The following is a 23,695-nucleotide window of genomic DNA, read 5'->3' on the forward strand; positions in this document are numbered from 1 at the left end:
TGTGGACAATGTATGTGGGGAAGTGTGGGGTCAAGGACGGGAGGAGAAAGTGTCTGTGGGGACAGTGTGTGTGTGTGTGTGTGCGTGTGCATGCGAGAGGATACAGTGTGTCTGCGCGTGGGCGCATTGTGCATGTGTGAAAATGTGAGGGGCAGTGCATGTGGGGGGTAGTGTGTGGATGTGTAGGAGTAGAGTGTGTGTGGTGGAAGTTTCAGTATGTGAGCAATGGTTAGGTGTGAAGCTGGCCAATCTGTGTGACGCGAAATATGGTGTACCTGTGTGGGGTTGCATGTGGGACCTCCTTTGGGGGCAAGAGTTTTGTGTGTGTGTGTGTGTGTGTTTGCACCTTATGAGTCTTTGGTGGGAGTGTGTGTGTGTGTGGAAAGTGTGTGAGGAGAAAGGGTATGAGAGGAAAGTGCATGTGTATGAGGACATGTGCATGGGGGTCAGTGTGCATTGGGCATTGTGTGAGAGGGGGCAATGTGGAAGGCAGTGTGTGGGGTCAGCATGTTTAAAGAAGTATGTGGAGGAGAGCAGTGTGTGTGGGGGTGGGCAATGTGTGTTGTATGGGCAGTGTGTTTTGGTGGGCAGTGAATGCAATGTTGGTGTAGTCTCCCAAAGGGTACTGCATACCATCTTGCCGAACTGTGACAAACATTACATAACGGCAATTGTCTTTCTGATGCTTGTATCTACATAGATTGACATGCTTTGCATGGGATGACGTCTAGTGGTTGGTGGCGAGTATTACATGGCTTGTTTACGAAATTGTTGGGCAAGATTGTATGCAGTAACCTTTGCAAGACTACACCAAACTTGTTCTCCTGGCAATAGGTAACCCAACATTTGGTATAAGGCTGTACTACACAGGTCTTTAGTGTGGCTGAGCAGCCAGGCTTATCTCAAGAGGGGTCAATGTGAGCAGTAGGGTTTATACACAGAGATTCAGTGACAAGTGTTCAAATAAACTCTTACACTGAAGGTTTCTTGATTAAACTTAACAGTCCGTTCACTAAGTTTGCTTTAGAAGGGAGCAATATATATATATGTAACACAAATATACACTTTAAAATACACACTCTTAGTTTCTCTAAATCACCAAGTACCCATTTGGGATGGCACACAGATTCTTCCTACACCCTGAGGTGACTTATCTAACTAGGACACTGTGGACATTAATATATAACTGGTACATTTAGAGCAATACTGAGCTTGGTGTCAAAGAAAAGGGTTTGGAATAAAAATTCTAACGGTCAAACAAATATTCTGAAGCAGGTAAGTACTTTTGAACCCCCCCAATGCAAAGCAAATGAACCCTTTCCTGGAGGAAAGGTAAAGCACAAAGTCAGAGGTAAAAAGTCTCTTTCGGGGAGCCAGGCCAGTCAATGTTAATTGAACAAAAGTCTAGGTGAGCGAAATCACTTCTTGTAGGTAAGTAAAAGTCTTGTACAATATTTTAGAAGTCTTTGTAGAAAAATAGAATCACTGTAGGGCCACAAGCTGGGAGGCTTCTGAGGGGCAAAGCTGCAAGCAACTCTGCAAAAGCAGCCAAGACAAGTCTCAACTGAGAACTAGCAAGGCTACACAACAAGAGGTAAGTCCCCCTCAGTTTTACAGTACCTTTTAGAAGAAGTTGGTTCCACCTGGCTTCTGTTCTGTTCCTGTGTAGGTCTGCATATCCTTTGTTCCTGGGCCTCAGTCGTGGGACAAGTGGGAGGGCGTCTGGGGACTCCTGCACTACGAATGGAAGGTTGGCAGCAGCAATGGACAAACTTCAAATCAGCGGCACTTTGCGGTTTCAGCTCCTCGAGTCTCTAGAAAATAGCATGACTGCGGTTCTCGAATACCACTATGGACTTTCCTTGCATCTGGGGTCCAGCACTCTGTTGAGGTGTTCAGGCTTTGTTAGTCCTGCTTCCTGGGAGTCCAGAGGATCTTCCTGGAGCTTGGGTCCAACTTAAAGACACTCACTCGATTCTGGTGGTCCTCTCCCTGGCACTTCGGTTCCCGCAGCAGCAATGAAAGTACAGCCAGCTCCGAGAGGATTTCCAGATTAGCTTGTCTTGGGATTGATTTGTCCCACCAATCCAAGGGGAGAAGTCGTCCTTTGCAGGTCTTCTCTAGTCGTGGCGAATTCGGAGCTTCATCACTGCAGGAGGGCTTCACCGGGCAAACCAATGGTCCAGGAGTTGCAGCAGGTGTCTCTTCCAAGTTCTTCTTCGGATTCCTTCATCCAGTGGTCGACTCTGCCTTCCAGGCAAAAAACCTTGCCTTTTATGTAGGTTTCTCCTATTAATTCGCAACCTAGCTGTCAATCACACAGCAGGGTATCTGTCCTCCAAGGACAGCCAGCTGGCCAATCACCTTTGGGTGCATTCCTGTAACCAAGGGGATTAAGCACAGGGAGTTTCTGGCACCTCCCTCACTTCCTGCCCCTGCCAGACATACTGGAGCCTGAGGCAGGCTTCACCAGTGAATACTGCCAAAGACAAAACGAACAAAGGGACCAAACCTGTTTTGGCGCACAAGAGTATATCACAAGAAGGACCTTTCCAACAAGAAATGGTGAAAAAAGCAGACCGGATCCATTTTGACAAAATGGGCACCCATGGGTGCTTTATTGCAGCTGCAATTGCAGCCCGCGGTAGTAACACACAATGGTAGGAAAAAGTAAACCACTGCCACCAGACATTAATTGCAGAAAGGTTAACAAAAATGTTACATGAGAAACGAGAAAAAGGGGATACTAAGTAACCCCTCCAGAACTCTATTTTAAGATGGTGTGTGCTGGGTCTAGAAAGTTACAAAGTGTAAGTAAAGTCAATTTCACTTCACTGCTCTTGGAAACAGTAGTTTCACCAAGAGAAGGTATTTAAACCTTTGGGAAATCTTAGAGACTTCCCTGTGCCACTGCACTGTAGGTGCTTTGTGTCACAATGCAACGATGATGCCTATGGAGTTTGTCAGACTCCAAAGTCAAAAGAAACACATAGTCCAAATCACAGAAAAATACATGAGAGAGAGTGTGGGGGAAAAAGGTCGGTCGCTCTCCAGGTTAGACATTAAAAGTCCTAAGTCCAGCAAAATTCTCCCTAACAGAAATCGAAAAGAGACGTCAACAGGGCGTTTGTAATACTATCCCTACTGAGACATGAACTGTACTCATGGTCTTTCACGCTTCAAGATCCTCAAATAGTTTTTTTTCTGATCTGAGGTTGCATGAAGTGTGTCTTAGAACAGAAGAAAAGTGCAGAAGGTGTAAGCTGTATATGTAATTTCTACTCCCAACGAGGGGTGCAAGGGTGGGCAAATGCGAATCTAAGCAGATACAAGCATCAAAAAGACGATTACAGGTATGCAATGTTTAGTGATCACATTCACTAAGCTCTAGGAGCAAGCTGGTTTATCATGTTTCCTAGCATGTTCATTCTAGGATGTTTTCTAAAGCAGCCTTTAACCGTAGTTCTCAGGGTTTATTTACACAGCGCTCCCGTATACTTGTCATACGTTTCTTTAATTGAATATAGGTTTGTGCCCACCTACTTCCCCAGGCATGTAATTTTTGTCTTCTGAGGCTTGTGGATCCGTTAAGAATCACATCCGTTGCATAGACTAGAGAGTAGTACCAGGAGGAGGAGCTCTCCATTAGCTAACCTGTAGCATTGTTGAATGCACTTTACAATCTATTTGGAAATGGCTGCTTTGGAGACAGGATCCCCTTCTCTCCATGCAGCTATGAAACAAAGAACTGGTCTGTCTTCCTGATTGATTTCATCTTATTGAGATAGTACATGACAACACTTCTAATATCTAGTGTATGTAGGGTTCGATCTCCAGAGTTCTGCTGGTCTTGAAAAAATGCTGATAGTTCAATAAACTGATTGACATGGAACTTCAGTGTGAACTGTGGGTGTGTTCTTAGGACCACTTTGTTCTCATCTATCGTGACAAAAGGTTATGCCACTGATAGTGCTTGTAGCTCACTCACCCTTTTTATAGAGATGATGGCTATAAGAAACGCAGCCTTTTAAGTGAGACCCCTGAGGCTCAAAGGGGGCCCTATAAGCTTACTCAAGACAATGGGCCTCATTACAATCAGGCGGTCCGGAAATAACGGTGGCGGTAAACCCGCCGCCACCGTTGTTTCCGGACCGCCTGATCCCGACTCCTGCAGGCGGGAGGTGATGTTCCTCCCAGGTCTGACCTGGCGAGTTTAACACCGCCCGCCTGCAGGCGGACGAGGAAACACCGGCAGCATTACGAGATGCTGCCGGTGTTTCCATGATCCCCATTCCCATTGAGTCCCATAGGACTCAATGTGAATGGGGATTAACACCATTCCGCCTCCGTGATTCCCGGGAAACCGGGGTTGTAATGCCCCGGTAATTCCGGGAATCAAGGAGGTGGAATGGTAATACGAGTCCGGCGGTAACCAGGCGGTTTTACCACCTCGGTTACCGCCGGACTCGTAATGAGGCCCAATGTTTAAATCCCACCCTGAGGGTGGATTTGCAATAGCGGGATACATTCTTTTTAGCCCTTTCATGAAGGCTATCGCATTTGGAATCTTCAATCATGAAACATTGCTTTGTGATGTTACGTATGCAGAAAGAGCAACTACATGGACTTGTAGGGAATTGAACACTAGACCGGAGTCTAACAAGTGCAGTAGATAGTGTACTATGTTAGAAGGTGACTAGTCAATGGGATTAACATTAGACTTTCTACACCATATGATAAATCTTTTCCACTTGTTAAAGTAGCAGTATCTAGTGTTAGGTTTACGTGCTTCATTTAATATGTCCATGCATCTGTCTGGTAGTTAAGATGTCTGAACTCTTCAGAGCCAAGCTGTCAAGTTGGTTGTCTGAGGGTGTGAATGAAGTGTTGACCCTTGGTTCTGAGAATACATGTTGTAAGGGCTGGGTAGTTTCATTGGTGGGCAAATGGACACCTGAGTAGGTGGGCGTACCATGTCGGACGTACCCACATTGGAGCAACTAGGATCATTGTTAAGTGTTCCTGATGCATTTTGTGGAAAAGCTTACACAAATACTCCCGACCAACTGATCCACAGTGCGTTCGCCTTGGATTCCCTCTAGGGGGAGCTGGAGGCAAAGGTGTGGCATTGTGCATTTTCTTTTGTGGCTAACAGATCTATGTCTGGCTGACCCCATTTTGTGAAGATGTTGTTCACAATGTTTTTGTGTAGCTTGCACTTGCGTTCCAAGGCTAAGTCAATTGTTCTACTTAGTTTGTCTGTTAGGCAGTTGTGTGTCCTTGGAACGTGATGACACGAGGAAGATGTTCCTCTGGAGGCCCCACTTTCAAATCGTCTATGCTAATCCGTCCACATTTAGCAAATGTGCTCCGCCCTGCTTGTTGATATAAAACACGGTCGCACCTTGCATGTGGCACAATAAATATTCATGATGCCATTATAGCAAGAAGACGCATCACCTTCCTGGCTTACCTGATGACCGGCTGTATAAGACATACATTACTTACTGTAATTGTATTTCTGTCACTTGTATCTGCTTAGATTCAAATGTTGTGCATATAGTCCAACATCTAGTGGTAAGCACAGAGTATTGCATTTCTTTTAAAGATCAAAAAGGGACGTCACCCTGGGCATGTCTGTAACACTATCCCTTCTGTGACATGTAATGTACCCATGATCCCTCACACATTGAGGTCCCTCATCCGGTTGTTTTTGTTCTGGCATGAGGGAGCCTTAAAAGAATGCGTGAGCAAGTACAGAAGGAAGAAGGTGTAAGAAGCCTATGTTCCTTCAGCTCCAAGAGGAGATGAAAGGGTGGGTGCATGTGAATCTAAGCAGATACAAGCAGCAGAAATATGATTACTGTAAGTAATGTATGTCTTCTGATGCTTGTGAATCTGTTTGGATTCACATGCTGCGCATAAACTAGCGAGCATACCAGGAGATAGTGGTGGGATGTTTGAAGGAACAACAGCAAAGAGATGTCTTAACACTGCCTGATCCACCTGAGAATCAGTCTTGGAATGTGTATCTAAGCAGTAATGTTGTATAAAAGTGTGACCAGAAATCCAGGTATCTGCTTTTCAAATAGCATTCAGAGGAACATTAGCAAAGAAAGCTACAGTAGCGCCTGTGCCTCGAGTAGAATGGGTTCTAGGTATAAATGGTAAGGCTCTCCTTGACAGAGCGTAACACATTTGGATACATTTACCGATCCATTTAGAGATTACAGACTTAGAGACAAGATCCGCTTCTCAGTGGCAATGGAGACAAAGAATTGATCTGTCTTTCGAAGTGGTTTTGTCTTATTGAGATAATACATCACTGCTTTCCTAACATTTAGCGTATGGAGGCTTCTGTCAGCTGAGTTAGTAGGATTTTGAAAGAAAGATGGAAGTTCAATGCACTGGTTTACATGGAATTTGGAAATTAATTTAGGTGCAAAGCGTGGATGTGTGCGCAAAATCGCAAATGTCCTTATGAATAGTAACAAATGGATCTTGAACTGAGAGAGCGTGCAGTTCGCTTACCCTCCTAATGAAAGTAATGGCCACTAGAAAAGCAGTCTTATAGGCAAGAGCTCCAAGACTAGCTTTGTGCATTGGTTTGAAAGGAGGGCCCAGGAGTTTAGTAAGGATGACATTCAAGACTCATTCGGGAGTTGGATTAGAAACAGGTGGGTGAAGTCTTTTCACCCCTTCCATGAAAGCCTTGATTACAAGGACATTCCACTGGGACATTTTGCTTTGAGATGTGGTGTAAGCATAAAGTGCAGCAAGGTGGACTTTTAGAGAGTGAAAAACTAGCCCTGAGTTCAAGAGGTGGGTTAGGTAAAGGACTATGTGGACCATGTGTGTGGGTGAACACTCAGTTGGGTTGATGCTGCAAGTACCATACCAAATGACAAAATGTTTCCACTCATTGGAATAGCAGTGTCTGGTATTTGGTTTCTGTGCCTCCTTAAGAATGTCCAAAGATCTTTGAGGCAGTTGGAGGTGCCTAAACTCTATGACTTCAGGAGCCATGCTGCTAAATTTAGAGTTTGAGGGCATGAGCACAGTGTTTCCCCCTGATCCTGGGACAGCATGTTGTAGGGGTAAGGCAGTTTCACCGGATGGCAAAGTGACATTCTCATGAGATGAGAGAACCACGGTTGACAAACCCACATTGGTGCTATCAGGATTAGTGTAACCTGTTCCTGGTGCATCGTGTGAATTATCCTGTTGAGAGGGGTTGGGGGAAAGCGTAAACAAATTTGCCTGACCATTTGATCCAGAGACAGTTACCGCTGGACATCTTTTGAGGATACCTGTAGGCGTAGTCTGGATAATGTGTGTTCTCCAGTGTTGCAAAGAGGTTGAGGTCTGGATGCAGAGAGAAACCTGAGAGTGCTCTCACTCCTATTCCCCATGGATCCTCCGCGCAGGTGGTCAGGGAAAGGTCGCTCTTGGATCCCAACCCTGGGGGTGGTCAAGCGAGGAAGGATCACCTCGGTACAGGGTCTGTGGGGACTGGGAATGAGATGCCCTTGGGAAAGACATGGTATCCCCTTTTCCTAATGAAGACTTCTCCAATCCTTTCACCGTCTTCATCGGGTATTATAAACCAACTCCCTAAGACTTCCTCATACATATCTACGAAAAGTACTGAAACGAGGAAGAGGCAACCAGGAGTAATGAAGACTAGTTGCTTTCAACATTATGGAACCGGGACAAGCAAGAGGCCTGCTGAGAGCAGTAGAGGTCAGGCATGTCCCCTTAATGGTGGTCATGCAGGGATAATTGTAAACTCAGACCTGCAGCCTGTTAAAGGGCTGCATGTGTATAAAAAGCCCCACCAAATAAGAGTGAAAAGAGGAAGCAGTGGCAGGAGCTGTGGCAGTGAAATTGCAGCGGCAGCAGAGAGGCCAAGAGGAACAGGGAGGCACTGTCCTTATGAAGCACGCTTATGGTTCAGGGAGGAGCGAACTGGGAGCTGTGGAACCAAAGGAAGCTGGAAAGGGAGCCGTGCTTGAAGGTTGCCCCTTTTTCTATTGCTCGAGGTGCTCATTCACCTGGGCCCAGAAGCCGACCCAAGAGTGCCTGAGGGGCAGGAGGTGGAGCCCTGAAATAAAGACCAGAAGGTCCGGGCGATCTGTGCTGCAGGAACTCGGATCAAAGGAACCAGAGAGTTTCTTAGCAAACAGAAACCCGGTATGCTAGTGTTTGATCTTACGCGCAAGGTTATTTTGTATAGAGTGGTCGCGTGAATGGTGAGGCACGTTTTCAAAGGTCTTCGGTCCAAATCCTTGCAACCCAGCGAACAATAGGACTTGTTAATTCTTGAACAAGAGAGAATACTTTGTTACAGAGTGGTTACATGGAGATGAAAGCATGTTTTCAAAAGTCTCCAGGTGCTGGGCATACTTTTTAAACATCTCCATTAGTTTTCCAGTTGCATACCAAATAACATCTCAGGCAATGTCGATACAACCCTTCAACCAGAAGTACAAAAATGACAAGCAACAACACCCTAACTAAGAACAAAACCCCATCCTCCCCCCTCCCACCCCTTCAACTCCCACCAGGACGCTAATGCATGCAGCAGAATATATCCAACAGACAAGAGTTTAATCTAGAATACAATGACCAAGACTATCTTCATAAAGACAATAAGCCTGATATTAATAGGCCCACAACTGGCAAAGCTGCTGACCAAGGTTATAAATTCTATATTCTTCAACTTCGTTCTTGGGTGTCTTCCTCATTATCCTGCGCCGGGAGGGCACTCACAGAGTCCGACTCGCGAGCCATATAGCTCCTAAAAGAGTGCCAGTAGTCCTTGGGTCTACTATTAAAGGGGAGCATTTGATTGCATTGCGATTCTCTACGCTCATACATCGACATGGAGTTGACCCATTGATGTATTGACGGGGCACTAGCTGACCCCCATGTCCGTGTCACCAGAGTCTTGGCAACCACCGAAGCCATTCCAAACAGTTTTCTGTCACTGCTTGCAGGTAGATCTACCCACGATAGCACCCACGTTTCCGGAGTGAAAGGGATCATGGTCTCCAACACCCGCCCCATCACCTCAGCGACCGCACCCCAGAAAGTCTGGACAAGGGAACATGACCAAGCTACATGGTAAAAATCTCCGGGGGACAGATGACATCTCTTGCACTCCGAGGACCGAAGGGGAAACAGTTTATGCAAAGACAGAGGAGAATAATACAGTTGATGCAAGAATTTAAAGTGAATCAAGCGAAACCTGCTGTTACTAGAAATCGACTTAGTCTGAGTGAGTATGCCTTCCCACTGCTCGTCAGTTAGAGAACGAGCCAAACAAACTTCCCATTTAGCCCGACAGTAGGTAGAAGAGCCCCCAAGCTCCCGAACCAGACAATACAGGGAAGAGACCACTTTTTTATAAGAGGGAGGGGCCACAATATACTCTAAGATGGGGGAGGTCTCTGGTGCATCCGGGAGGTCAGGCCATTTCGATTTCAGTACCTCGCGAAGGTGGAAATATAACAACTGGGTAATCAGAGTCCAGTCACCTCTCGTCTTAAGGTTTTCCCAAGTTATGAATTTCCCTTGTAGTACCAAGTCGCCCAGGGTATGAATGTGTAGACTTTGAAAATCCTGAATAAAGAAGTGTTCAAATGTAAGCGGGATCCCTCGAACCCTATATATGGCCATCTTGGGTGAATACCACGAGCCCATCCCCACCAACTTCGCCAAGCTGCCCCTGAGAGTAATCTCCAACGGCTGAACCTCCGCCCTCAAATGGCACTCACGAACAGCCCAAAGGTAACCTCTAAGGTCCTCCGTTTGAGCGATTGACCTCTCCAACTGCGAGTGTGGCAGGTCATTCATTTGGGGACCACCACCAAATCGAGTACTGGATCAGTGCCACTAGGAAATAAAGGTACAGGTTAGGGACCTCAAAACCCCCCTGGGCATATGAACTGTAACATTGATTGCAGGGCAATGTGGGAATCGTTTCCCTGCCCAGATCAATCTAGTCAGCATAGACTCCACTCGATTCCAGAATGATACTGGGGGCCATACCGGAACGTTATTAAAAACATACAATAGTTTCGGTAAGACAATCATTTTGATAAGGGAGATGCGGGCCGCCTGAGAGATGGGGAGCCGAACCCAAGAATCCACCCGGTGTTCCAAATATTGCAAGCTAGAAACATAATTTTCCTGATACAAAAGTGCAGGGGAAGTGGAAACCTTGATACCCAAATAACGGATCCCCTGTGGACACCACACGAAGGCCTCTCCCACATCTTGAGGGGTACCTCCCGGTGCGAGTACCTCCGACTTGGACCAGTTTATCTGTAGCCCAGACAGGGCACCAAACGCAACTATCTCCTCCATCACAGGTTGCAAGTTTATTTGCGGATATTTTATATATAAAAGCATGTCATCCGCGTAGAGTGAGATGATAGATGCATGTGACCGGAGTACCACACCGCAATGAGAGTGGAATTCTCTCAATACACAGGCCACGGGCTCAATAGCCAGGGCAAACAGGAGGGGGGAGAAGGGACAACCCTGCCTGGTGCCCCGGGAGGGATAGATGGGGGCGGATTAAACCCTGTTCGTGTAGACCCATGCCTGCAGAGCCGCGTATAGAAGCCGAATCCGGGCTAGATACGTAGAGCCGATACCTGAGCAGCGCAAGACCTCGAACAGGTAAGGCCCCTCCACAGAATCAAACGCCTTCTCCGCGTCCAAGGCTACCACCGCAATTGGGACCTCCGGGTTCACATTATGCATCATAGTAAATAATCTACGCAGATTGTTCTGAGTGGATCGTCCAGGAATAAAACCGGCCTGGTCGGGAAGGATTAGTGCTGACATGTGAGGGAGAAGCCGATCTGCAAGTAATTTAGCAATTATTTTATTATCAGTGTTTATCAATGAAAGTGGACAATAAGAGGAGCATTGTCTAGGGTCTTCATTGGGCTCAAGTAATACCGTGACCAGGGCAGTACGTGTAGATTCCGGGAGTACCCTGGAGGATGCAGCCTCTTCAAACATTTTACATAGGTGAGGGATGAGCAAATCCGGGTAAGCTTTGTATAATTCAGCTGATATCCCGTCCGTTCCAGGGGCTTTCCAATTCGGAAGAGACATAATCACCCTGCAAAATTCCTCAGCCGAGGGGGGTTCATTAAGAAGCCCACCAATCTCAGGATCTAGCCAACCCAGGGCGATCCTGTCGAGAAAGTCAGTGATCTCGTCATGCCCAGCTGAACCAGTAGCGGTATATAACTGCTCATAGTATTGACGAAATACCTCATTTATCTCAAGCACATCCCCGACCAGCGATCCACCCTGAGATTCTACTTCTAGAATAGGCTCCAAACGATTCTCCTGTTTGACTGCCCATGCTAGGGTCCTACTCGGACGATTCCCCTTCCCATATCTCGCTGCGGCCACAGGGTCGCCCAGGAATCTCTCCTCGTCATCCATCAGAGCCCGAGCCTCCCGCCTCCTCACCGCAAGAGCACCCTGCAGGTCTGGTGAATCTGCGCTACCTTGAAGGAGCTCCAGATCCCTAATTTCACTCTCCTTGTGTGCCAATGCACCACGAATACTCTTCAGTACCCCCCCTCCTGCGACACGCACCAACCTCGCAGAAACATCTTAAAAGTTTCCCAAACTACCCCCGGACTGGGAACTGACTCAGCATTAAATTGAAAAAAACTCTGTGATGGACTGGCGAAGCTCCTCCCGGAACACCAAGTCTTCCAAAGCTCGGGCGCGAAACCTCCAGCGAAGCAGCCTAGGATAAGATGGGGGTCCCTTAAATTGTACAAGCACTGGGGAATGGTCCGAAAGGGTACGCGGGAGAATATCCGCCCTGACCACCCCGCGGGTCGAGCCTGGGGACATAAACACATAATCAATTCTAGACGAGCTCCCGTGTACACTAGAGTGAAACGTAAATTCCCGAGCATCAGGGTGACACCGTCGCCACACATCAAACAAGGGGTAATCTACTATAATGGATTGCCATTTTTGCACAGCGTGGGGAACCGAACGCTGAGTCGATGCAGACTTGTCCCACATGGGAGAAAGGGCCATGTTAATGTCCCCTGCCCACACTATCTCGTAACCCGGGAATAGTCGTAAATGCTCCAAACACTTTTGAAAGAAATCGGGAGAGTCATAATTAGGGCCATAGATGTTAATAAATATCATAAGATGGTTCGCGACCTCCCCAGCCACCAGCAAAAATCGTCCCTCCTCGTCCGCCACTTGCTTGTGAAATTTAAATCCCAAGGAGCGATGAATGTAAGTAGCGATTCCCCGGGAATGCGTGGAGTAAGAAGAGCCATACCTGTGTATTCCCCAGCCGGAAAGGGCAGGGAGCTTGCAACCCCTTCCCAGGTGCGTCTCCTGTAAACATAACACGTTAATCTGATGATTCCTGGCAAAGTTGGATATGAGTCGCACCTTTTTCGCATTCGTGAGGCCCTGAATATTCCATGTAAGCAGGGTTATGTCCAAGGGGACAGAGGTACCCGGCCCCGAGGGAGAACTCATGTCAACCACCAATGGGTAAATGTCAAAGGAGTTGCAGTCGCCAAAATATCAAACAGGGCACAGCCACGGGAAGACCCTGTCTGTCCGGACACAACCAGAGAGTCACCCCCGCCGACAAGAGGGCACACCCCTCCCAATCATTGTGTGAGGAATATACCAAGGCGACCACACCAGAGACTATGAGGGAGCCCCAGTGGTTGTGGAGTCAGGTCAAAGTTAATTTATAGATAAGTAATACCACCAAATGACTTCCTGTTGGATTCTCCATCTGTGCATACCATAACCTGGAAACCCCCCCACCCGAACACCACCCACATGATACCAACAAAAGAACAAACCAAACCCCAAACCCAACCCTCCACCCACGCCAGAAACCCCAATCTACTGCCCCCCTCATCCCACCCACCACTCTAAACCCCACAACCAATATGCCAGTCCAAGCTAAGTGGCGGCTGGGCTCGGGGGGGGGGGGGGGGGAAGCTGGCGGCATCTGCGGCTCATAAAGCTTGGAGGCTCAGTACCATGGTTACACGTCACTTTTCGATCACCCACCATGAGACAAGGTTAGTTGGTACAGTCACAACTCAAAGTTATGTTTATATAGCCATCTCACAGGACCCGCCATGCATCCTTGAGCAGCCCCATTAGCACGCCAATTCGCTCTCATTCAAGGGGATATCGGAGCAGGAGGCATGGGGTCCGGAATGTTCGAGGCGAGCCTCTCCGCCGCCTCAGGGTCAATGAAGAAGGACACCTTACCCTCATGTACCACTCTGAGTTTAGCAGGATAAATCATAGCATAACAGACCCCCTTCTTCCGCAACATGGCCTTCACACTTAGAAATGTTTTCCTCTGATCCTGCACTTGCTGGCTAAAGTCAGGAAATAAATGAATTGTTGATGAGCCCCATTGTAGGATCTTCTTTTCCCTGGCCACGCGTAACGGTATCCCGGTCCCTGTAGCTGAAGATTCGGGCTATAATGGCTCTTTCTGGGGTCCCCCGGTGGCCTGGCTGCCAGCGAACGATGGGCCCTCTCAACCATAGACATGTTTGAGACAGGCAGATCGTCCAAAAACCTCCTTCAGAAGCTGTTCAACAAAGAGCTCCATGTTGTCAATACGAGTGGACTCAGCCACCCCGGTAATTCGTATATTGTTCCTCCTTGATCTTCCTTCCAAGTCATCATTCTTTGCCGTTATTTTCTTAACAGCTTGTTGCAAAGAGGTCACCTCTCTTTGGAGAACAGAGATCTTATCCTCCCCGTCCCCAATCCTCTGCTCCGCCTCGGCCATCCGACCGCATAGCTTCTCGATTTGTATCGCCGATACATCCACCTTACAGGTGAGAGCATCGATCTTAGCTCCCAGACTGTCTGTACTCCCCTTGAGAGCCAGAAGGGTTTGGTTTAAGGCAGTATTGTCAATATGAGCAGCCCCAGACTCCTCTCCCTGGCCGGCCGTTACTCTATCTGTCTTTGCAAATTGTTCCATCTTGGATTGTTTCTTGGGGTTGCCCATCCCAGGGGCATAAAGGGGAATCACAAACAGCGGTCGCTCCCGAGCTGCACCGGCCCCAGACACAGGGAGGGTAAACTCTATAAAACCAGATATTGCCAGATTTAAGGGCGTTGAAGCACAACTTGAGGGCAAAGGACCCAGCTCTTCCCACAGCTACAGAGACGATCGCGAGCTGCACCCCACCCTGCTGCTATATAGCCCAGACAGGTGGGGGGGATGGTGCCAGCAATCAGCCCGCGGACCGTCCGGCAGGAGTCCAATCCGGGGGTATGAGAGTACAGGGGCCAACACAACAAAAAAAATAAAAAACAAAAAAGGGACTTCCACAAAGAAGGGGGGGCCCCCACTACACTCCAATGAGGGGGGCCAGGAGGGTATCAAGCCATGTCTTCTCAGTCAAATTGCACTTTAGGGGATGTCATTTGCCATCAGTCCCAGCAATCCTCAGACTGCACCACAGTTCACTGTAAACCACCACCAATTGCACATAAGTGCCCACAGTCAAACGCTGCTATGATGGAGCTCCCAGAGCACAAGCGTGGGTATTCACCAAGGGGCCACTCCACTCACCTCCATAGGGGGCCACAACCCCCTACCCCCACCGCCTCCAACACACCAAGCAGGCGATCCGCCGACTGCCAAGCCCGCGGCCCCAAGCCGAGGTGCCAGCGCCGCGGAGCGGACGTCACCCGGCCCTAAGAAGGGAAGGAGCAGGCACCGCGGGACGTGTCCTCCGGCCCGAGCGCCGTCCCTCCCCGAGCCGTGGCCACAGCAGTCCCAGCAGCGGCCGTGGCCACCCGATATACGGGACTCCACGAGGCAGGGGGGAGGGGTACGCTGGATCCACACGGCCGAAGCTGCCCAGGGCCTCAAGGTCGGGCACCGCAATCCTCCGTCGGCTGCAGCCCCCAAGCCGCGGTCCACGTCTTCCCAGGATGTTCCAGCACAAATAGAAGCAGGATCCGAGCCTCCGCCACAAGTATATCGGCTCCGGTAGGAGAAGGATCCTCAGCCCCCAAGTAGAGCGCTCTCAGGCCGCAGCCATCAACAATGCCGCGCAACAGCGACCCCAGGTGCTGGGCATACTTAAAGGCAAATTACCAAGACATAGCACAACATAACAAACTGAAAATAATAACAGAATGACTTGCATGAAAACCTTTAAGCATTATTGAATGCCAAACAGAAAACAATGTTTAACAACTATATCTGCACATTTTTTAATACCGCACTGTAGGAAAATCATTACTCAAGAACATTCTAAAAGAAGTGAAGCTTTATCATTCAACTAATTACACTGTTTGTCAACTCCAAAAGGTTACATGTGATTTTAACTAATGGATACAGAATGCATTTTTAACGAACCTAAACAATGAAAGAATATCGATTTATTTTATTTATTTTTTATTTGGGGGGTCCCCCCGCAGTCCCCTATTTCCCTATGTTTAAAACTCCACATCAAGACCTCCCCACCCATTTTAACCACTTACCCCACCACCACATAGGTTTTACATTTTTTTAAAACAATTTTCTTTTTTGTTGTTTTAGGTTCGTTAAAAATTGCATTCGTTATTTTTAATTTGTTTAAATCACTGCATACACTCCAAAAGTGAATGAAACATATTGCAGGCAACCTTCACCTAAATTGAATCTACAAAGCAACTGAGTGTTAAACCAAACAAACCAATTCATAATGAACTCCAAGGTGAATAAACTTTGGGGAAATTCATTTTAAAAGGGGAATTTAAACCAGCTGTCATTTTCAACCAAGACATTCCTTTTGTGCAAAGACTAATCATATGCAGAGGGTGCAAGTGTGGAACAGAACATTAAAAGAATTGCAAAACACTCATCACTACATCCTTGACAGTACATCTTGGGGAAGGGAACCCCGAGGTGTGAACTGCTTATCTGGAGGCATGACCTTCTGGATATTTTGTGTTTTGAACTTTGTTTTGAACTTGGGGAAGAGAACCGTGAGTACTGGTGAATCCTAAATTACTTTGGAACACAAGGCACTCCTAAGACTTTTTGTTTGAACTGCTTTATATTTGGTGAAGGAGCTGAAAGAAAGCTGCAAGCTGAATCAAACCCAAAACTTCATGCTTAACACTATTTTGTTGGTTGCCAACAACCCGACACATTGTATAAGACTAGTTGTAAAGGTTTTCAAAGAAAGCCGGAAGTTCTATAGACTGATTGACAAGGAACTTGGAGATTAATTTAGGAGAGAAGAGTGGATGTGTGCGTAAAACCACTTTGTCCTTGTGAATAGTTACAAATGGATCTTGAACTGAGAGTGCCTGCAGTGCACTTCACCTTGTTATAGATGTAATGGTCACAGGTAAAGCAGTCTTATAAGTCAGACTTATAAGACTGATATTATGCATTGGCTCAAAAGGAGGGCCCATAAGTTTACTAAGGACTACATTCAAGTCCCATTCGGGAGTTGGATTCGAAATTGGGGGGTGTAATATTTTGAACCCTTCCATAAAGGCTTAAATGACAGGGACTTTAAACGAAGAGACTTTTTTTTGAGTGGTGGTCTAAGTAGAAAGTGCAGGTAGAGGCACTCCTAGTGAATTAAAGACTCGACCTGAAACCAAAAGGTAAAGTAAGTATAGAACAAATTGAGAGGGTGTGCAGTCAATAACATTGATGCTACGTGATCTACACAAAAAGACAAAGCTTTTCCATTTATTGAATTAGCAGTGTCTAGTATTAGGTTTACGTGCCTCTTGAAGAATGTCCATACATCTTTGAGGTAGATTTAAATGCCCAAACTCTATGAATTGAAGAGCCAAGCTGCTAATTTTAGAGTTTGCGGACATGGATGCAGTGTAGATCCCTGATCTTCGGAAAGCATGTTGAATGAGCATGGAAGTTTCATTGGAGGACAAAGATATTCTCATTAGGTGTGAGAACCATGTCTGCCGGGCCCACATTATCAGAAAAAGCTTGACTTGTTCCTGGTGCCTTTCGTGGACTATCCTGTTGAGGAGAGAAGTTGTGAGGTGGTCTGGCGGGTGGGGGGGGGGAGCATAAGCAAATTTCCCTGACCAATTAATCCACAGGTTGTTCCCATTGGACCCTCCTGTCTGGGGATACCTGTAGGCGAAGTCTGGGCATTGCGCGTTCTCCAGTGTTGCGAAGAGGTCGATATGTGGATGACCCCATTCTGTAAAGACGCTGTGTAAAATGCTGGCGTGCAACTGCCATTTGTGTTCTATTCAAGTTTTACATTTCTGCTGAGGACATCTGCTAGAAGATTGTGTTCCCCTGGAACATGTTGGGACAGGAGGAACATGCGCCTCAGCGCACAGTTCCATATGTTCTGGGCTAGTTTAAACAGACATGGAGAGTGTGTCCCGCCCTGTTTGTTTATATAAAACATGTGTGTTTTGCTGTTTCTCAAGAGTAGAACTGTTTACCACTGTACCTGGTCTCAAAATCCTTTAGAGCTTTGAACACTGCTAGAAGTTCTGACAGGTTTATGGACTTGTTTGCTGTGACCGAATCCACACGCCATACACTGTATGATGGAGATAATGTGCTCCCCACTCAGAGGGAAGTGTCTGTGGTAGCGGCCTCTGTTGCTGGTGTGGTGAATGATCCCCTTGAGATGGTTTTCCCTTGACCACCACGGCAGGGAGAGAACTTTTCAAATCTGCTCCAATTGACCCGCTATATATCCGGGGTCATGTAGTACCTGACTCGCTGGTAGTCACTACCACTAGGAAGCATCCTGGAGTGCCAGTTTCCAATACCAAAGCACCTCCAGGAAAGGAATGTTAAAAGCTTTACGCTTTAGGCAAGAGGGTCACTTCTTCAGCCACTTACTCGGCGCACATTGCCAATAATACTACGCTGTTTGCAAGCTACAGCGATGTTCAGTGGGGGTTACTCCAAAATAACTTGACTGACGTCCCTGAGCCAACCAAGTACCAACTACATAACATCATTTAAGAGGGTAGGCAAGTTACCCACAATATTTTTAAGAATACCCTGCACTCTACAGAAACACCAGGCAGAGTTCGTGCACAGGGAAATTAATTAAACAGACACTCTTGGCTGAGCAACTCTGGATTCAAACTCTCATACTATAATATTTTTTGGTTTTATAAATACCTGATGCCAAATAATGCATAAGAGCACTTGCAAGGGTGTAGGGGAATGGAATGAGGCATAAGTGACTAGATCAGGCATGGGGCCCAAAGACTAGCTGCAACAAGTATGTTTTTAGCATTTTGCTGAGCTTCAAGAGATCTGGTTCCAATGTATAGGATCAGTGTTCCCGTACAAGGAACCTTTAAAGTAGAGGGCTCTTCCCCAAAAACATTTTCTTTTTGACTAACGGGTCACTAGGTATTTCCAGGAGCCTGCCTAAGGGGCCTGTTGGCTGATCTTGAGGAAGCACTCTCCGGAGATAGAATGGGTTCATACTGTGAAAAGCTTTGTGTGCCAGATAAAGTGTCAAAGTCAATACTGTAATTCACCGCCAGCCTGTGTAGGGAATGCATTCCAGAGAAATTGCAAATGCTTGAGCCCAAACATGAGGCAGTCGGCATAGTTCTAAAATGTTTAACCATAGTTCAAGGACACTGCTGGCAGTCCCATGTAGAAGTCAATGCAATAGTCCAGTCTAGACATTAGTAATAATGAACGTAATATTGTGTGGTAATATATATTTCATATTCAATAATACCTTCAAACTGAAAGAGTTCTAGTTAGCACATTTGCACATTCCACATTCCCATTAATCATTATAATTATACTAGACTGAGCTGCACGTTGGAAACGTTGCTGCAATGATTACAGAATTGTGACATGACACAGATGACTCCATTGCGCTCTGACATCACAAAACGTACACGCTTGTTCTTTGCAATTTATATACAAGTATTCACGCCCATCTATTTGTTTAGTGAAGCGGTGCATGGGTGCAGCACCCATACAATGTTGAATAAACTTGGGTGAGTGCCTAATTTCTTTTTTTCTTGACATATTACTGACAATATGAACAATTGATTAGACAAGGGGCTTGACAACATGTACACTTTTCTACAGACCACTACCAGATACCAGGATAGCATCATCCTGGAATACTAGGATACTTAAGGGATGACCTTGCTTTTTCTACAGTTTTTTGCAGAACACTCCTAATATAATTTTACTTTGATATGGTTTAGATGATGAGTTGGACACGACCCAGGCAAGTGTCTATATTATATGTTTCTGGATTCATGATATACCACTACAGAGATAGATTCTTATTATTGGTTATATTTGTCATTTACTGAATTGTCCCAGATGATGGATGTATACATGGTGAAATGTATTGGACTACTTATGGTTCCGCAATTAAAATGTGTTCTTTTGAACAAATCAAAGATTAACAGCATGATTTATATTGTTGATTTACTGAATTAGATCTACAAAAGTTCCAACCAGTTTTCTGACAAGAGACTTGCCAGTGTACCCCACAGTGAGAAAAAAGGAAGCAATAGTTACAGGAGGCACAAGTGACAGAAGGCCCATTTTTTGGCCACACTGATTTGAATGAGTGGTCTGATCCAAGGTGACCCCAAGGTTTCAGACAACGTGTTGAGAGGGATTGGTAGATAGCTAAAGGCAGGCAGGCTTTAAAGCTTCAGTACAGCAGGCGCTACAAGAACCATAAGCATGACTTTGATTTTTCTAATATAGAAGTATAGACAGTTGTTGTACATCAATTTTTTGTAGTGGATACCCCCTAGCCCCCCAAGGATTAGTATAATCAGCATTCTCATTAAGGCTAACATTGAAGAATATGGGTGATCGTGCAGGCAGAAACCAGTGGAAGATCACACCAATTTATTCTGACTCCAAACAAGAAGGAACACAATTTAATCCGATAGGAGTGATCAGAGAGGAACAAGGAATTCAATCAACACAATTGCCTAAGTAACAAACCTACTTGGCCCAACACAGCAGGATGGCATGATCCACAGTATTAAAATAATCCTCGAAGTAAACACATTGTCAGGCCAGGCACATGCTCCCAGCCACTTGCCTTCTATGTTTTTCTGTCAGCGGCCTGTGCAATCTGCTGAGTCCTTAAACTACCTCATATACACCTCAACAGGAACAAGTTCTCAGGAAGTAAAAAGGGGAGAGGAAATGGGGAATGCAAATCAGGAGGTACTTAAGAACTTTATCAATACAGCTCAGATTGCATTGGAAAATGTACCCAGTAGTTTTAAAAGCGCTGTAAAATGGATGTGTATTCTCTTAAGACATTCCACTGCATTTAAGATGCATAAAACTGCAGTAGGTACCACTTTTAGTTCCCTGAACCACTCATCCACACACCTCCACCATCACTCCAAAGTGGCAGGTATGATCCCTACTGTACCACTTATAAGTCCAAACAGGATTGTTTGCTTCCAACATTTTTCAATTTAAGGGAAGATGCCATGAGTTGAATTTTAGCAGTGTTAAAAGATATCACTTACCACACAGAGCCAACTTCATGCCATTCTCAATGGTTTCCACTTGGGGGGTAAGGATTCCCGGGGTGTCCAACAGGAATATCGGTGGCTTGTCACACACCTGTGAAGTAAGGAGCAACACGAGTCCATCAGTTCCAAAATCCTTCCTGATTCTGCCTATGTAAGTTATCAGTAGGTTTTTGGTCACTGAACTAAAAGCAGCCGTGGTCGGCTATTTATTGAAAAAAAGCTCTACCGGTTTCAAATTTGACATCAAATGGTCATCCCATTTCCCCCCATCAAACGGCTTGGGGAAACTCCTTAAAAAAAGGTAGACATTCAAATGCAAACGTCTGCAGAGAAAAATTATCTCTTCATCAACAAGCAGATCTTCACTGTGGTATGTGTACTGAGTCCATACTACTTAGAAGTATGGAACATTTTCAAGGAATAGCAAGTGAAGATGATATGGCTGCCATGGTTTTTACTTGTTACCTCTGTGGCTTTCAATACTGCGGATTACGATCTACTGCCGATTAGGATCCAATTCCACAGCTACGGAAAGCTACAAAGTATGTAACCTTAGGCGTTGCCTCAAGACTACTGACAGATTGATATGCTGAAATTAAATGAAAGCAAGACTAAGAACTTACTTATCAATGATGTTGGTGCAACACCTTTTGGCTACCCTGTATGGATTCTCTTCCAACTCCAGTTTAACTTGTAAAGATGCTAGGGTTAGAAATGCGCTCAACCCTCGATCGCCACACAAACTACATAAGTAGCCCAGCAAAATTTGTTAACGCAAGCGTTCTGCATAGAATATTTTCTGAATTTCCCAGTTCATTCTTATTAACACACTCTAGTGTCTTCCTAGCTAGACTATTGTAATTCACTTCACCTGGGTCTTCCATAGTCTTCTAGCTATAAACTTCAACAAGTCTAGAAATTGCCAGCACGTTTACTCTGTAAATTAAGCCTTTGCGACCATATATTGCCAGCCTTGCATTGTCTGTGTAGCTGTGAGAAATCTAGGAGGCATCTCACTTACTAGTCCCCAGGGATCTGTCATCCAGGTGGCCAGGACAAGGCCATCGCTATTGGATCCAGTTCCTGGGGGTGGACCAGTGAGGGAGAATCACCTGGATGGGGGAGGGAACCTCAGGGAGTGGAAGCGGGACACCTTTTCCCCAGCCTACCATGTAGGTTATTCAGAAACTCTACCGCCCCCCCGCCCCCACTTTTCCGACACTAACACTTTCGCACATTACGAGAGATAACGGACTAACACCAGAGCCATTTATCTGACATGTTCCAACACGAGGGTCAGGCAAAGTCAGGCAATTGACCAAAATCACACACACCCGACGGCCCTTCCTTTTCTCCGCAGGGACAAAAGGTGGAACAGGAGCAATGCAAACGGCACGACAAGACAGCTATCCAAATACAGCAGTTCAAGAGGAGGAGAAAGCAGTGAGAATCGAGAGGGTGACAAGGAGAGGAGCGACCTTGCCCTTTCTGACCCAGACCCGCAAAGCCTCTGTAGAAGGAATCGCGAACAACAGCCAGCGTGTGTTGCAGCAGATGTCAACGGTACATGGAGCATGCCTACCTAGATAAGCAGGACAGAGAGAGACGCCTGCTATGGTGGTACCGTCTTTGACTCCAGATACAAGTAAAGCCAAGCGGTTCATCACAGCCAGTGAGTCGAGGGGAGAACCGATAAGAAACCGAACTGTGTTGAATGAAAGTTGCAAAGTGGCAAGTTATGAAAAGTTCAAAAAACTGTGTACATTGAGGAAAAAACTGTTGCAGCGGGGTCCAGCACCACGTGGGTGCTCACTTGAGACACTCTGGTTGATCGCGCGTTTGTTAGAACTACCGATACCAGAGGGCCCTAGGAGAGCCACCAGGAAAAAGTCAAAGTGGTAATACAGGGGTCGAGCAAAATCCCCTGTACAGTCGAAAGTCTTTGATCGATAAACCAGTAAAAACCCAAGGGAAGTTAATTCTGCATCATGAGAAAATATAAGGAAATGTAAAGTTGGTTAGAGGGAACCTGAGGGAGGGATGCAGATGAAAAGGGGCCAAGCCTGAAGTCCAAATGAACAGTGTGTTGAGAAGAGTGAACCAGTCGGAGGAGTGTCCACAGTGAACTGTTTAAAAAGACATTAAGACTCGTGAATGTCACAGGTGAAATCCTTTTGGTATAAAAGCCATAGTGAACCAGACAGAGGCAGGCTAACAGTCGAGAAGAATCTGAGCCCGGAAGAGGGGGATCCAAGGGTGAGCAGCAGTCACCCAAAGATTTGTGAATGGAAAAGGAGAAGGAGTGTGAATGAGAGCCGTAGTGAACCCGACAGAGGGAGGCTGCTAGTCGAGAGAGGTCTGAGCCCGGAAGAGGGGGATGCAGGGGTGGAAAGCCATCACCCCACCGACACGTGAATGCAACCGAGAAATCTTTTTAATACAAGCCAGAGTGAACCTGTCGGAGGGAGGCGGATATTCGAGAGCGGTCTCACCCCGGAAGAGGGGGACCCAGGAGTGAAGAATCATCACCTCAGTACAATCAAAAAGGAACTTTTGTTTATTAATTTTGGAACCTATCAGGCCCTTGGGCACAAGAAACTTAGCTACCAAAGGTCCTGATATCACCAAGAACTCTTTTTGGATCAGAGACAGGAAGAGGGGCATCCAGGTGGGAAAATTCATCACCCAACGTGCCTTGGACAGAAACATTTTGTTTGTTATTTTGAACACATCAGATTCTCGTCAGCAAGAGACTTTTGTAGAAAAGAGACTTAACCACTGAAGGTTTTGATAGCTGAAAACGGAACTGTCATTTCGTGCTGGGAAAGCTCGAGAGTGTGCTGTGCTCAGAAGTCGAGCCTTGTCCTGTGATCAAAACGTGGGGAAGGGAGACCCCCGGCTGCCAATTCTGACTTATTATTTATGAACACTTTCTTTCTTGTGAACCTTATCTCACACTCTTTTTGTATTTAATTGTAAGGATTGGCAAGAGTTATTTTTAGTATAGGCCCTTTTATTTGACAAGATGCCACTAGGACTGCCTAATTATTATTTGATGGTCGTAGCTTGCTCCCAACTTAGATTTAGGTTTAGATTAGGTGCTTTTCCAACCTTCACATACTGGGCC

At 46.2% G+C, this 23,695-nt stretch overlaps 1 protein-coding gene across 3 annotated transcripts in view; it reads right to left on the minus strand.

Moving 5' to 3' along the window:
- Nucleotides 1-23,695, minus strand: part of MTG1 (mitochondrial ribosome associated GTPase 1) — a 608,415-nt gene that overhangs the window by 211,436 nt on the left and 373,284 nt on the right. For all 3 annotated transcript variants that reach the window (XM_069611142.1, XM_069611141.1, XM_069611140.1), the window contains one exon: nucleotides 20,563-20,659. In XM_069611142.1, the coding sequence (XP_069467243.1) occupies nucleotides 20,563-20,659 (97 nt within the window). The remainder of the gene's footprint in view (nucleotides 1-20,562; nucleotides 20,660-23,695) is intronic.

The sequence above is a fragment of the Ambystoma mexicanum genome, chromosome 8 (genome assembly GCF_040938575.1).
Source record: "Ambystoma mexicanum isolate Mex_15411 chromosome 8, UKY_AmexF1_1, whole genome shotgun sequence".
NCBI lineage: Eukaryota > Metazoa > Chordata > Amphibia > Caudata > Ambystomatidae > Ambystoma > Ambystoma mexicanum.